Below are 16,737 nucleotides of genomic sequence, written 5' to 3'. Positions count from 1 at the left end.
GCTTATTGCATGCAAGATTGTCAGTTTTGCGGTTTTCACGCAAAATTAGGCTAGTTTTGATTAGTGTAACTGTAAAATTCAACTCAAGTTTATTTTTCATTGCTTTCTCAACATGTAGAAAACGACAAAGTAAACACTCGAATTAACACTAACAAAACGAAAACGTTTTAAAATATGCATCCATAAAGCAGTGTTCTGAAATCCATATCTTAAATTTGCACAGTTACCAAACCTAGAAGAGAGAAGATTTTTTTTTAAATCAGTTAGCAAGGATATTAAAGCTTTAGTGCAGCCAATGTAGAAAATAAAAATAACCACTGTAGCTATTGGGTCATTCCATGCCAAGCGTCCTAGACCTATCAGTTTGACCCTCTTCGATTTTGCTCAAAACTTGATCAAAATGTTATTTGCCTTGATTTCGCCATGCATTACAAATTTTAGCTCAATAACTACTGTAGTTTTGGAAATATGATGCTTTAAAGTTTTAGGTACCCCCTAAATTTTTCTGCATTCGGTTTTTTGGACCATTTTCAATTAGCCATATTATTTTCTCCGAAGGTTATATAAAGTTTATTTTTGGTAAAATGATTCACTTTTAGCTATATTACATGATTGCATTGTCAAAATGCAATTAATTTTCAGCATAATGGAGTAATCAAGCCTCAAAGTAGCTATTTTCTTCACCAAAAACAAGTTTTGTGCTATATTTGGAAGTCTGTAACTTTTTTATGAAAAGTAGGATGGTTATTATATTTATCACGTATGCTCTTTCCCTACCAGGCAACAACTTCACCAAGTTTGATAAGTAACATTATATTTATTAGAAAGTTACATGCATTAAAATATGCACCCCAAGCAAAAAAAGCCACAATAACACCATCTTGTGGTATACAAATACCCCGGTAATAAGTGTTTACAAAATATCTTTTTAACCTGTTGAAGAACATTACCTAAGGAGCTTGTGTACAAAGTTTTGACTACCTGACTCTACCTGACTCAACCAGTTTTGACTACTGCTCTGAGCCATTTGGAACTGTTTTCATCGAATTCAGCACCCCTGAAAACCCCCAAATAAAAATTCTTCCCACTCCTGTACCATTTATATAAGAAATATACTTAAAAATCACTCATGCGTAACCAGGATTTGCACTTCATGTGGCCAAATTGCAATCCTCAATATCTCGAGAATCGAAGGTCATAGAACGCTAATTTTTTTTTAAAGAGTTGTCTCAATGAGCTCTATCTGAACACAATATATCATAAAATTCTGGAACCATGGGTGTACTAATATTTTTTCCCTAAATTATAGTTGGAATGACTCCTCTGCAAATAAGCCAATTTTTTATTATGGGGAGTTAAAAATTGGCCCCCAACTTACCTCTTAATAGTTGAGTGACAAAGTTAAAACTTTGCACACAGGTTCCTTAGGTAATGTTCTTCAACATGTTAAAAAGATCATTTTGTAAACACTTTTACCGGGGTATTTTTATACCACAAGATGGTGTTATTTTGGCTTTTTTGCTTGTGGTGCATATTTTGATGCATTGTAACTTTCTAATAAATATAATGTTACTTATGAAACTTGGTGAAGTTTTTGCCTGGTAGGAAAAGAGCATACGTGATAAATATAATAACCATCCTGCTTTTCATAAAAAAGTTGCAGACTTCCAAATATGGCACAAAATTTGTTTTTGGTGAAGAAAATAGCTACTTTGAGGCTTGATTACTCCACTATGCTGAAAATTAATTGCATTTTGACAATGCAATTATGTAATATAGCTAAAAGTGAATCATTTTACCAAAAATAAACTTTATATAACCTTCGGAGCAAATAATATGGTTAATTGAAAATGGTCCAAAAAACCGAATGCAGAAATGTTTAGGGGGTACCTAAAACTTTAAAGCATCATATTTCCAAAACTACAATTGGAATTGAGCTAAAATTTGTAATGCATGGTTAAATCATGCCAAATAACATTTTAACCAAGTTAGAGCAAAATCGAAGAGGGTCAAACTGAGATCTTTATGATTTTCAGGACGTTTGGCATTGAATGACCCATTGTGATTCTTCCGTTCAATCTAAAATGGATTGATACACAACACATTGACACATTCTTTTGTGACGGAGTTGTGTACTGAAAGGTTCCGTTTACTGCACTCAGTGGTAAGCTGAGGGCAACAGATGGTCCGCTGTTTGGGACTTGATGTCACAAATACATGTCACCGGGCCTGTGTTGTAGCCCCGCTTGACCATTGTAGATTTAATGCGGCCAACACTGGTTCAATGTTAATTTAATGTTTTCTTCTTTGCTCAAAAAGTGTTTGTTCCTGGGAGGGAGAGGAACTCTGATGGTAGAAACTATTTCAGTGCAGGACGGATCACTTTTCAAAATATCGAATTTTCTCTTATCCCTGAAACTGCTCACTCGCTATCTTCTAATGCATTCTAGCATCTTAACTTAATGGACGCAATAAGAGGCAGTAACGCAAACTTGTAGCAAGAAAAGTGGTTTAATTAGCAACTCCATGAACACTGACACGTGTATTACTCTCAAAATGTCGAATTCTACCACAATTCAGACATGATTTTCTTTGTTCACCGTAGTAAATATCTACTGCTTTCAGTTTCTTGAATCATTTGACGATGTTTATCGATTTTCACAGGCCAACAATTTTTTTTTTTACATAAAGGCAGGACAATAGGACATGTGAGAGTTATTTTAAGGTACTTCGAGGCCCCTGATTCTGAAAATGCACTAAGTTTTCTCGAATTGGCTCTAGTTTTTGAGTTAGCCAAGATTCCAGCTACCACTTTTGATAACTAAATCTTTAACTACTACAGTAGGTGGTAGAAATGGTTTTGAGAAAAAAGCTTGACCTTGCTCCAAAACATTACTGAAGGTATTGAGGTTGCTTTTAGTCAGGCCCGTTTTCCTATTGTTTCAAGCAAATCACCACTTGAAACAAGAGAGGGCAAACAAAAAACAGAAATAGCAACGTCCACGCAATGACTGTCTTGCACACTCCATGTAAACATGATGTTCCAACTTCCTTCGAACATGCTCACCATACAGAAGTATCAATTGTCATGGTGATTCCACGGCTCTCTTTATGCCATGGCACTCTGAACTTCTTAGCCTTGAGCCCAGAAACGGGTTTGAGTGCAATGTTTGCATACTTTAAGAGGAACCCAGGACTTATCTTGATCACCCAGCTTCATGTCAAAGTAATAATAATAATGCTTGTTTTTATATAGCGCTGTATCTATCGCACAATGCATTGCTCCTCTGTGTTGCCTCATGCACTAAAATATATCTGGGTTGTTTGTATAGCATCCTGCTTGTCAAAGGCATATTTTATTAGCCTATACTATATATGCCATTCTTCTTCTTTCGTATGAGAGGTTGTTCTTTTGGACTACATTTCATTGGGGTCAAATCTCCGGGCATTGTTCCAGCAGCCACTTGATTGTAGAGTCCTCCAGCGTTGACAGGCCAACTGCCCTTGGAGGAGTAAACGTCGGGCAGTGGTAGAGGATATGATCTGCCGTCTGTTCCTCTGCACCACAGTTGCATGCCGCAGATGTTGATAGGCCCCATTTGTGCATCAAGGAAGCGAAGCGCCCAACACCTGTGCGGAGACGATTCAGCCATACCCAGGCAGGTCGTCTGAGCTCTATTCCTGGTGGCATGGGTCCAGCGTCGGGAACAAAGGTGTGGAGTCTGGAGGTGTTGTCTGTCCACTCCTCTTGGCAGGTATTGGCGATCCAGGATGAGGCACTGGTGTTGTGCTCCAGCAAGGATTGTGCTTGAGCGACAAAAGGGCTTCTCGATTTGAGGCGTTTCTTTATTACTCTCCCTGGCTCGCCGGTCACGGCTCCAGTGACCGGCGAGCCAGGGAGAGTGTGGCAGCTTTGCGGCGAAGCTCAGCAGGGGTGATGCCTGAAAGAACTGGTAAAGATTCAGTAGGTGTAGGTTTCAGGCATCCCGATCAGTGGCGTACGGTGACCACATTTTTGGGTGTTCACATTTTTTCAGCAGACTTTAAACACACTATAAGTTTGCAGTTCTGCTCAATAGCTGTTTAGATCATATCAAAGTGACGTGAAGTGATATGATATAGAGAGTCACTATGCAATTCAAGCACGTGTTATAAAGCTTTTTAAAACTTTGAACACCCAAAAAAATGGCCACCATACGCCACTGATCCCGATACAATACGCAAGGCGTCGTTGATGGGTTTGTCGGGCAAGGGTAGTGGTGGGTCGATGATTGGATCGACTCGGGTGTGGATGAGCCTTTCGAGGATTTTATAGGGTATGCATAGGAGTGAGATAGGACGGTAGCTCCTAGCGTCATCCAGTTGACTTGTTGGGCTTTGGAATGGCTATGACGTCAGCTCGTCTCCAAGTTTTGGGTATTTTTAGGTGGTGCAGGCAGGAGGAGAGGAAATCGCGCAGCCAAGATTTTAGTGCTTTGCCGGCGTAGATGATCAACTCTGGGCATATATGGTCTGGGCCCGGTGCTTTACCTGGCTTCAGGAGGTTTAGAGCATGCTGGAATTCTTCGAGGGTGAAGTCTCGGGATATATTTTGCTCAGGTGGTGTTGTAATCTTCCACAGTTCAGACACTTCCTTAGCCACTTGGCGAGCCGTGCTTTTATCCCCTAAGTTGTATACCCCATTATTCACAAGTTGTGATGCAATTTATTTAGCCTATAGACCAGAAAAAAACTTTTTGCAGCAAAGACTTGGCCTTAGCAAAGGCTTAGAATAAAATTTCATTTGTACAGTATCCATTTCAGTAGGCCTACCTTTTCAATGTAAAGCTGCATTCATAAACACATGACTTTCTGGATATTTTTCTTGTGATGTAGGCCTACTGATTCACAACTGTTTTCATTGAATATTTATGTCTCCCTTGCGTTAAACACAGTTCATTTCAACCTAATTGCTTGCGTTTTGAACTTTCGTGCAATATGAACCAATTGAACTAGACAAGTGCAATTATGATATCATAATGGGTAAACAGGCTGAAAATAAGTAATTTGCTAATTAAAAGCTTTTGAGTAACGATTTCAAAAATATTTTTATTGTCAAATATCTCGAAAACTAGAGCCAATTCGAAAAAACTAAGTGCATTTTCGGAATCAGGGGCCCTGAAATACTCTAATATGACTCTCATCTTTTGTGCCAAAACTTTTTGTTGGTCTATATGTTATAGATTCACTGACTGCGAAAAGGCTGTAAAATCAACTAAAATGACACTAAAAGCATGTACTATTAGTGACTCTCAGACTTGGAGTAGGGTGAAGATGTTCCACGTGGAAGTTAACAGAGGAAATGACGTCAAAATCACGTGGTCAAATTTTGAGAAATCCCCTCTTCAGATACTGCTACACCACTTCGAAATTTACAAATTTTTCAGAAAAATTCAGAATTTCTCCTTGGGTAAACCAGGGTCAAAGGTCAAAACCCAACAAAAATTTTTGGTTTGCAAATATCAATGAGCAGAATGGAACATTATTCCAAACTGACAGAAATGTTAAAGAACATCAAGGAAAATGAGCCACCCAAATATCCATTGTCCATACAGAGAATGCTTTTCATCACATGTTTGCTTTAGCTTTTCATCACATGTTTGATCTAATACCAGAAAGCAATGAAGTTGGGTGGTATTTGAAGGCTTCATGCACCAAGTAATTACTTGAATAGGCGAGACCAGAATGGTTGAGTGCCTAAGTTATTTTCTTTGACTGGCAGGACCAGTCCTCGATAGGGCATGCATATTCTGCCGTGGAGTAGCACAGTCCCAATGTGATGCTTCTGAGGATTTGTGGGTGAGTGCCCCACTCATCGTTGGTGAGCTTCCTCAAGATATGGTTTTTGGTAATGTTAGTTTTAAATGTTTTTCAATATGCTTTTTGTAGCAGTGAGTACGATCCAGTGCCACTCAAAGGTACACGGGGTTAGAGCAATGTTTCAAATATACAGCGTACATGTATTACTATATTAATATTGATGTAGGCAACTGTATTGTATGCCTGTTGGAGCATTATTAATCTGCAATTTAGATTACCTGATTAAGAAGCTAAACAATAATGTAATAAAAACGTCCATATAACCAAATTCAGACAGTATTACAACTTTTAACGGAAATGGACAAAACAATATATTTTTTTTTAATAACTCATTTCCTGTTACTGTATAGCGCTTAACAATGTGCTGAAAGCATATAGAAAACCGAGCCTTCCGGTCATTTTGGTACAAGTTCCAGCTTTCTAGCTCTTACTATTTTATTTCTCGTGATAGCTCTTACGGCCAAAGTCATAAATAATCGCTAGGTGTTGCCTCAATTACACGTCATAATGAAAAAAATAATGTCATTTTGAAATTTTGTCTTGAAAATCCAGTCAGAATATGACCCAAAGTTATTTTTTGTCAAAAGTTGCCCAAAAATGAGGCACCCTATGGCTTCTTAGATCTATGCTTTGAAAAAATGCTGAAGCCACCTTTTCATGCAGTGCAACAAGTTGATGGTGTAGACCAGAGGTGGCCAACACGTCGATAGTGATCTACCGTTCGATCGCCAAGTGTTAACAATTTAACTGGTCGATCGCGTCGAAGTTTATGTTGATGTTACAAGATCCCTAAAAATCGAATTTTTTAATCAAAATGATAAATATTGTCAATCAATTCAGACATAGGCGCCGACTCCGGGGGGGGCGCCCCCCCCCCGTGAATTTAGCTCGGGGTGGCTGCCCCCCCGCAAATTATTTTTAAAAAAATCCTAAAGCAAATGTTTGTAAGTTCAAATTTGCGTTAGTTTGACCGTTGCGGATCGATCTCAATTAAAAGATCTACTTGTTGCAACGAGAGCGCTGCTCCTAAGATAACAGAAGTACGGTAGCTGATAAACGCCAGCATGGTGCCGTTGAAGCATAGTAACAATGATTGAAAAACATTTTTCTTGATTTCTTTGTTTTTTCTTGGGAATGTCAATAACGAGGTGCGGTTTGCTGTTTGCTCAGGTTATTATCTACGCATGTTAAGAGCTAAAGTTCAAAGTGACCAGCATATAATTCGAAGTAGCCTACAGGCCTCAAAATTCGTTTTTGTTGACGGCGGACAAACGTGTCCGGTCTGAGCAGCTATCTCGGCGGACAAATCAAGTGTCACGGCGGACACACCAGTTTTAGCCGTCGATCGTCACGCTTAATCACTTTATCTTGATAATAATTCTTTCGCCATTTCAGAACTATAACTACGGTTTTAGAAGGCTTTTTAAAAAATCAGTAAAGTCACTCTGAAAGGCTTTCATCAGACCAACGACTTGCGCTTGAAGAGTCAAAGCGCCGTGTAGCTGGTCAATACGTCACATAACTGATTAACTTCCCCCGAACGAGGTCGTGTGGCTTATTGCGTCACAATACTCTGGGCTGGAGTCGGAAAATTTCTACACCAATGCTACTATTTTCCGCTGTGCAAAGTTTCACTGGGCATTTTTCTTTAGGTATATTTTTGCGTGTCATGTGAGCGAAAATGAATTTTTCTTGGGTCTTTTCTTTCTTACTGTAATACCAAAACTTAACAAATTTTGTTGCATCTTGCTGTAATAGCCTACTCGTATAATCTAATATAGTAACCAACCTTGCCGTATCATTATTCGAAGAATTCACCTTTGTTACGCTGATTCAATGTCATCAATCGTTGAAGCAACGTAAAAATCGAAAGTTTTCCTCCTTGAATGGAAGCTAAGGGATACAGTATTCACATTTTCTAGATGCGCGCTAGAATGCGCTGGAAAATATATTATTGCAACAATTGTTCGTGCTATGCAATGACGTTTTGTATCGCTAGTTCCTGTGTTATTTCTCGGCGGACAATAATGACTGATCTAGATGGTACTTACCGCGGACATCACATGCTGTGACGGCGCACATGTCCACCGTGAATTTCGAGGCCTGAGCCTACATTATAAAGCTTGGCGATATCCAATGGCAGATAGACGCAAACAAACATCAACACTGACAAACAATCATCAGCATTTTGAATGTAAGCAATCAGTCGGCTAGAAAGTTTGCCCTCCCTGCAATTTTCAAGACCCGGCGCCTATGAATTCAGACAAAATTCAATCATGGTTTTCTGGTTATTAAAACAGAATACCTGTCAGTCATAGCCTACACGCTCATTGAAACAGAATGTGATGTAACAGATACGAACATCTAAGTGTAAAAATTGAAGTAGACTAAAACAGGTACCTTGACCAACCGGTTGAGGCATGACCATAGATTTCACGAAAAAAAAGAAGTATGGTAAGCTGTGAAGAAGAAAAAACAGTGTGGTTTTCAAAAGCGAGTAAATAAAATGAGGAACTAACATTTTAAAAAGAGAATAAGCGTTGTTGTTGTGTGAGCCACTGAAGCGGAAGGTCTATCCTTTCATCACCAGATTCAAGATGTTACCGAACTCGGCTGCACTGGAAGGCCAGCCATTGGTGCATGGTTGAGCGCAAAACCCTACACCCATACGAAGACGGTTGAGGTGCACTCACGTCTGTATAACAATAAGCAGCATAAAAACACAAATTTTTCCACACAACTTATGGTGTCACAGGAAAAAAGTTGCTCATTGACTTCATCACCGACCGGTCGATCGCTAATAAGTAAGAAATTTTCTAGTCGATCCCATTCAATAAAAAGTTGGCCACCCCTGGTGTAGACTGAAGTGATTGCTTTTCTGTCCCAACTATGTCATTGGGTTTTAACTCCATATCACTATGCTTGTACAACTACAAAAGTTTGCAAGCTAAATAATTTGATATGATTTTGCAAGATGAATCATATTGTTGATAGTTGTAAATCACACAAAGATTCTTACCACGTTTCATAAACTACAGATAAAGCAAAAGATCAGAATGCTGAAGAAAGTACAGAAGATAAGAGCCAAGCTCGGTAAGAAGACTTGTGTTTTTTTGTCTTGCTACAACCTGGGTGATTGGTTATCAGTGCGTGATCTTGGCGTGTTTGACGACTCAAAAGTATGTTGATCATGATAGTGATGTTGATTTATGCGACTCAAAATACGATTCTGCTGATGCAACTATTTTCCTCAATATTTACAGGTGTGAAAGCATGGACGTGAGTATCGAAAGCGTTGCTTCGGAATCGCCGACTCTGTCTGTTTTTCCCGGTAAAACTGCTGATGTCCCTCCATCAGATAATGTTGTCTTGATGGAAGTCCAAAACAGTCTTGTCGACACCGTCTCTTCTGCTTTGCACGATGAGTTAACGAGTGAGGATCCATCAGCTGCTTCCTCACCTCCAGAAGAACCGCGTTCGTCTCAAAATAACGCCATGGAAACTGATGACGTTACAATTTCGATTCTAGCTTGTTCGTCACGATCTCAAGAAACGGAAAGGTTGGCTAGATGTAAATTTGATGTTTTTGCACCGGGCACTTTTTTATATGATTTCAACTTCTGTTTTAGGTCGCCAGAAAGCAATGGTGAGAAAAGTATCGAATCGCAATCACTTTGTGAGAAAAGTATCGAATCGCAATCACTTTGTGAGAAAATTTCATCAACAACTGAACTGGATCCGTGCGGTGGCACTGTAACTCGTCGTGCTGACTCATCGAACCTTCCATCCGACTTCACTGAGTCAGATACCGTTCTGTTGAACTCGAGCGAAGATGATAGCATTGTAGCACATGTTTCTTCTGGTAAAGAGGATAAAGCTATTTTGACTAACGATAACGAGATAGATACGACAACCGTTGAAAGTTCTGCCACGTCGGCAAACGGCGACAACGCTGCTATTCCAAACAAATCAGACAGTGACCTGCAGAATAATGAAGTGACTTCGTCCACTGTCCTAACGCAGCAAATAAACGGCCCTGTCTGAAAACCATTAATAAGCAGCTTGAAATTTAAAATTACTTCTTCTTTGAAGCAAAATGGATCACGATGAAGACAACGCATGAACAAAATGTCCTAATTTGACTGCTTGGGTAAAGAGGTGGGAATTTTTGAGCTCGTATGAGTGCACGAAACCTGCCTCACCACTCACTCGTCGTATAGCTCATATATGTAGTGATGTCACGACCAATCCAACCAAGAAGACCTGACCCTTTAGGGAGGAATATATCGTACGATCGTCGAAACGCCAGCTGCTGTGGTCAACCCAGTCTCGCATGAATGTATTATTGAATTGTAGTCCAGGATATTGCTCTTCCTATTTTGAGCGCTCTGTGGTCCAAGTTGTACCTTTTTTTCCACTCTAGATCAAAGGTGTTAATCCGAAGTACAGAGTGACACGTCATGTACCATGGTCCATGGGATCAACAACAGCAATTTCGCTTGTTAAATAATAGTAATTACCTTGTGCCATTTTCTTGGCTTTTCAGTGTATTTTTTATATACTGTAGCCCAGGGCTTCCCAATCGTTTTTGCTCGCGACCCCTTTTAATCGCCTAAAATTTTCCGTGACCTTTCAGTTAAAGTGATAAACAGTGCGAAATAAACATTTGTGATATTGAAAGGCTTAAATCAAACTATAAACAATAAACATGTTACCGGTACTCGAAGCCTACTACTTTTGTGTTTGCATGGTTACAACTGCTTTCTACTACAAGGCGGTTTCAATGTTGCTTAGGCTGAAATGATATTTTGTTTTGATTGCGTTAAAGTTGAAAACGCTGACTCGCACATGTACGTGGACACAAACAGCAGGAGTGCGGTTACTGCTGTGTCAGATAATGGTGGCTATTCCGCTCCAACGTTAGGCTACCAAAAAGTGTGAAGCTTTTTTCCAAAAAATTCAACCCAGCACAACGAGTCAAAAGGTATATCTGCAAATTCTTTCTGAGATTTAAAAGAGAGGTGCTCGGTACTTTGTTTTTGCATTGTAAAAGGGTTTTGGATCCAATCCAGTTTGATATTGCCCAATTATGGAAGAAAAGACTTTTTAAACTCTTTCAACAGATTTGACAAGTGTCGATAACCAGAGGCTTAATAACGTTTTATTCCACAACATAGTTAGTCAAAAACTTTTCAGTAAATGATAAAATTGCAATATTTTGTTTCCAGATGTTTATCTTTTTGATAAATGCTCCAACTGTAGATTTCAATGTAAAAACATAGACGTTTTCTCCTTAGAAGAATAAATTAAATTCGATCAGTTTTTAAGCAAACCTGACAAATAGCATAATTTGAAAGCCAGATATCTTTACAAAAACTGTGAACCAAGTCTGAACTTTTTTCCATCGAAAAAGCACAACCTATTCTTAACAGTAATAGCTTTTTTGAAGCTTTAGTTTTGAAACCCGCGATTCATTTAGTTTTAGTTTTATAAACTCCGATTCCATTTCTCTCCGATTAAATTTCAAAATACGGGTATTGAGCACTCTACTCTTAATAAAGTTAATAGCTTTCACAGCATCTTGCGCAGAAGTGTTAATATACAGTAAATACTTTGTGTAAAATTTGTATATTCTCTGCAACTTCCGAATTTCATTACGCAACTCCTCAAGGGGTCGCGATCCCCACTTTGGGAATCCCTGCTGTACTCAACCACTTGTGTGGCTATCAAAGTAAACAATGATTCATCGAGATCTCATTCTTTAAAGCGTGCTTCTACGCAGACGCACATACAATGTCAACCAAGCTAAAAAGATATATAAAAACGTCACCATGACAGTGAATCGCCATGCTTTCATGTATTGAATGACTAGTTTTGTTCATTTATACCCGTGGTTTCCAATCTTTTTACACTCGAGTACCGGTAAAAATCATGAAAATGTTCGCGGACCGGTAACGACATATCGTTGCAAATGGAACGGTTATTTGTTCGTCGTCGTGTGAGCCTCTGGGGCCGAGGGTCTATTCTTTTACCACCCCAGATTCGCGATGTTCCCGGACTACACTGGAAGGCTACTAGAGAGCAGTCAGTCTTTGGTTTCATCATCCATAACACGCAGACCTTCCACTCCGTTAGGTGGCTTGAATATGGAACAGTCATTGATGATATGGTCTGCGGTCTGTTCCTCGGCACCACATGCACAGGAGGAGGAAGAGTTATTTGTTAATCAAAGTTGTCGCAGAGTCGCTGCATACCATAACGCAAAATCTTGGCTATGTATTTGAGACGAAAGTTAGCCTACAGCAAAATGACAACTAAAGCAGCAGACCGTCAATGCATTATCTGTAAAATCAATGTGAGTAAAAAAACTCTTTTTTTGCTGCCAATATACGAGGCAAACGAAGCAGCAAAGAAGTTTCTGAAATATGCAGCTCTGCTTCGGCATCCAACCGATTTCATTGTTTAAATTAAAGCTAAAAACAAAAAAGATTCTCGCGTAAGTAGCTCGTTGAAACAATCACCAACAATGCAATTGTTTTGCGACTTAGATAAGAATATTTGTTTCCAAGAGATATCCAGAATTGTGACAATGTTTTTTGTATGTCGATTGCAAAGTAGAAATAATAATTCAAACAAAATAATTCACACTTTCTATTTTTTGAGGGATTGAGGTCGCGTATGTTGACATCTTTAATCGATGGATTGTCGATCCAAAAGTTTTCTTGTCAATGATTTTCATGTTCCGCAAAATTATGTTCAAAATTGTTAGCCAACTCATTCAAATGTTGACTTACAGTGCTTATCAACTCAACTTTTTTCCTATTCACGACCTAGTGTGGACTGCTTTTGCCAACTCTTAGCTTATTCGAAGCGCTGTTTCCCACCACTTCCTACATGAAATATAAAGATCTTCGCACAATTAAACTCCGATTTGTCTGGTTTTCAGCGAAGGCCTTGCCTTCCGCTTCTGAAACCTCACAATTTCTCCTACTTCAAATTTTTATCTCCACAACCTTAGAAATTTTTCGAAAGGACAAAAGAAAACTTGAATTACAAAACTTTTTGAAAGTTACACGCAGTTCATGACGAAACAATCATAACCGGGACAAAATTTAGGTCTTCAAAAGGTTAATCTTTAATACTTTGCGCTAACAACAAAGGCGAAATAAGTCAGTTTCACAGGAGATAACAATTTTACAATGCCTTGTGATTCCATATCAAAATTAGCTCGGCAAAACGTAAGATACTTTGCAGACCGGTGGTTGGGAACCACTGATTTATATTATAACGTCATTTCTATTTTGTCAAGAGGCTGTATAGTGCAGGCCCTTAGGGGCAAAAATGAGCATCTTTAGGCTAAACGTGTTACACGTTGTTTTTTTGTAATTGATGAATCTAACTTCAATTTTAGTGGGTGTCGCAACTTTTTGGGTCACGTGATCACCCCCAAATCGGGGATTCCCCCAAGTCAATTTTGAGCTCTTTTCACTGCATTTTTATGCAATTGGATACGTTATTTTTTTACATTTGGACTGACTGCCACTACAAAATACACGAGATAAAAATCACACAAAATTATGTTATTAATGACGTCATTGTGATGTCATGTATTAATTTTTTGCTTGTTTTTTTCTTATTGTAGTCGCTTGTTTGTTGTTGGTGTTACTTTTTTGGTTACAATAAGTTACCAATGGTTTTTCAACTGATTTGATTAGTATTGAGTGTCAGTACTAACATATTCAAAATCTTAAGGAATCCAACTTCCGGAAAGTGGTTATTTTCAAGATAGCTTCCAAGATGGCCGCCAAACTATTGAACAAAACAGTAAATTGACCATAACTCGGTCATCATATGACCAAAACATGTAGTTTTGGGTTTCTATATCTAGGTTTTTATACCCTGTGAATTCAATGAGACTATTCTCAGAATAGTTGAATTATCTGATAGCCTATAAATTCAAGATGGCCGCCAAACCATTAAAATAACAGTAAATTGACCATAACTCGGTCATCCTATGACCAAAACATGTAGTTTTGGTGTCTATATCTAGGTTTTTATACCCTGTGAAGTCAATGAAACCATTCTCAGAATTGTTAAATCATCTGATAGTCTATAAATTCAATATGGCAATCTAAGATGGCCGCTAAACTATTAAAATAACATAGTAAATTTACCATAACTAGGTCATCATATGACCAAAACATGTCGTTTTGGTGTCTATATCTAGGTTTTTATACCCTGTAAAGTCAATGAGACTATTCTCAGAATTGTTGAATTATCTGATAGCCTATAAATTCAATATGGCAAACCAAGATGGCCGCCAAACCATTAAAATAACAGTAAATTGACCATAACTAGGTTATCATATGACCAAAGCATGTCGTTTTGGTGTCTATATCTAGGTTTTTATACCCTGTGAAGTCAATGAGACTATTCTCAGAATTGTTGAATTATCTGATAGCCTATAAATTCAATATGGCAAACCAAGATGGCTGCCAAACCATTAAAATAACAGTAAATTGACCATAACTAGGTTATCATATGACCAAAACGTGTAGTTTTGGTGTCTATATCTAGGTTTTTATACCTTGTCAAGTCAATGAGACCATTCTCAGAAATGTTAAGTTATCTGACAGCCTATAAATTCAATATGGCAATCCAAGATGGCTGCTAAAACAATTAAAAATGTACAATAACAATGTATTGTTTATTAAAAATCCCGGTAAATTTCTATATATATTTGAGTTAACTGAGCAGGCATAAAGAGCTCATACGATGTGGTCATGTAGACTCTTGACATAATCAGCGAAAAGAAAGCAAATGGATCAATTATTACTAATGCTCATCGCTGTCACTCTCGATGTCATCGTCTGTAATTATGTGATTGCTGTATGGACGCATGATCGGCCTGTATGGACTCATGATCGGCCACTCAATACCATTGCCAATCGGCCACCCCCACTGGTGGGGAACAAACCGACGATGGATTATGATGATGTATGGACGCATGAACCAGTTTGGCATGGTCCACATCCAGCATGGTATGGTAGCACATACCTCCGGCAACTACAGTGAGGTGAACACGACTCGCAGTTGCAGTGATCATTTTCAGTAGGTTGTCCGGGGCAGCTTTCATGTCCGTCATGATTGGAACCATCTGATTATTGTCTACTTTCCATCCCCAGTCTAGAGCATCCATACCATCGTCAGTAGCCTACCCATTAGGGTGTTTCATTTTTTCCACACTTTCGAAATTAAAAACGTTCGGGTTTGCGTATGATGGGATTTTGGACACTGATTTGAAAAATGTAATTTTTATTTCATTATGACGTCATTTAGATGTGGCACCACGTGATCGAAATTCGTGTGGGGCTACAAATAGGGGATTTCCCGTAACTCGGTAACGGGACATGGTAGAGAGACGAAATTGGTGTCAAAATGCGCAGAAGGGCCGCTTTCCTATACCTTCTTAAGAGACTTCATTGCCGTATCTTCCCCGCAAAGCGAATTATATCGAAAAAACGATATTTCGCATGCATAAGGTGTTGCTATAAGTTCAATTTTTTCCGTTAGTAGAGCTGTTGCTGCAAATTTACCTTGCATTACTGCTACAAAGCTAAGAAAAGGAAAAATAATGAAAGTTGAGAGTGAGACCCATTTGGCTAACTTAGAAAGTTCCGACGAAGACGAAACAAGGGCCGCTTTCCTATACCTTCTTAAGAGACTTCATTGCCGTATCTTCCCCGCAAAACAAATTATATCGAAAAAACGTTTTTTACAACTTATGATGCACGGTACTTGTTTTGCTCCTTAACAAGTACTTTTTCGTAACATTCTTTGATGGTCTCGAGGTAACTGTTCTGTTGCAAACTTAGCAATTGTATACGTATTGCAAAGCTGAGAGTTTGCAGAGATAAATTGATACTGGGATGAATCAATAGTGTAAAACTTGCTAATGATTTCTACAGTTAATGTTGCAGTACCGTACTGTATATCTGAACGAGGTTTTGCAAAACCGGCTCACATTTCTCGATGTGCTCATTTCTCTCATGCTATTGCCTATATTAACTGATCGTTCTAATAACAAAATAACTCTTTAATAGCAAACAACGCTACTATAATAAGCACTATCATTCCATGTTGCACAAAAATGGACAAAGTCGCAAATCGGCGCGGGGTTGCTTTCATCACTAATTCGCTCTCCTATAACATTTTTGAGCTTTCCGATTCGTCGCTCAGTGGAGCGATTATTGTTATCAATCGACCTCCAGAAAGATGGGCGCACATAACGCATGTTGCAAATTGGCTTTGAACTGTGAATAAAATTTCTCAATCTCGCTGCTCGGCTCTTCAACAAATTTCGAATATCAACAGTTGCTGGAAGCGAAGTAGGGATTTTCACAATTTCAAGGGGAAACGGTGGAGACTCCGAAAAAAAAAAATCAAAGTCACGTTTTCTGAAGACAGCCACTGAGAACCATGTTCCACGAAATATCTGTAAACTACATCAATCACTTCTTCAATGTCCCGATATGCTAGAAGCAAATCTCGCTGAAACAAAGTAATGAATGGTCCATCACATGCCTTTGGTTTTAAATGAATCATTATAAATGAAGGAACGTAAACAGACACGATGTAGGAAACTAACTTGATCAGTTTTGACTTGTCTGCTGTAGAAAGCTTGTCAAATTGAAAAACAAACAAGCGAAAATAGCCATTGGCAGTCGTTATCCATCTGGAGTTGCATATGGTTTCTTGTTTATAAATCAAAAGATGCTTCAAATTGTGTGGTACATCGTGATAGGTTTTAGCAAAAAAGTTGGATCAGTTTTGTCTTTGTCGGAACTTTCTAAGTTAGCCAAATGGGTCTCACTCTCA

General features: G+C 38.7%; 1 protein-coding gene across 5 annotated transcripts in view; it reads left to right on the top strand.

Moving 5' to 3' along the window:
* The window catches only part of LOC145769914 (serine/threonine-protein phosphatase 6 regulatory subunit 3-like), a 212,830-nt gene extending 199,265 nt beyond the window's left edge, over nucleotides 1-13,565 (top strand). For 4 of the 5 annotated variants that reach the window (XM_082581461.1, XM_082581462.1, XM_082581459.1 and 1 more), the window contains 3 exons: nucleotides 8,898-8,952; nucleotides 9,123-9,419; nucleotides 9,489-13,565. In XM_082581461.1, coding sequence (XP_082437587.1) covers nucleotides 8,898-8,952; nucleotides 9,123-9,419; nucleotides 9,489-9,903 — 767 coding nt within the window. In that variant the 3' untranslated portion in view covers nucleotides 9,904-13,565. The remainder of the gene's footprint in view (nucleotides 1-8,897; nucleotides 8,953-9,122; nucleotides 9,420-9,488) is intronic. The other variant, XM_082581463.1, reaches the window with a different exon arrangement.
* Nucleotides 13,566-16,737: the final 3,172 nt, after the last annotated feature.

The sequence above is a fragment of the Aplidium turbinatum genome, chromosome 5, assembly GCF_918807975.1.
Source record: "Aplidium turbinatum chromosome 5, kaAplTurb1.1, whole genome shotgun sequence".
Classification (NCBI taxonomy): domain Eukaryota; kingdom Metazoa; phylum Chordata; class Ascidiacea; order Aplousobranchia; family Polyclinidae; genus Aplidium; species Aplidium turbinatum.
The sequence above is the reverse complement of the archived record's forward strand: the minus strand, read 5'-3'. Positions and strand labels throughout refer to the sequence as shown.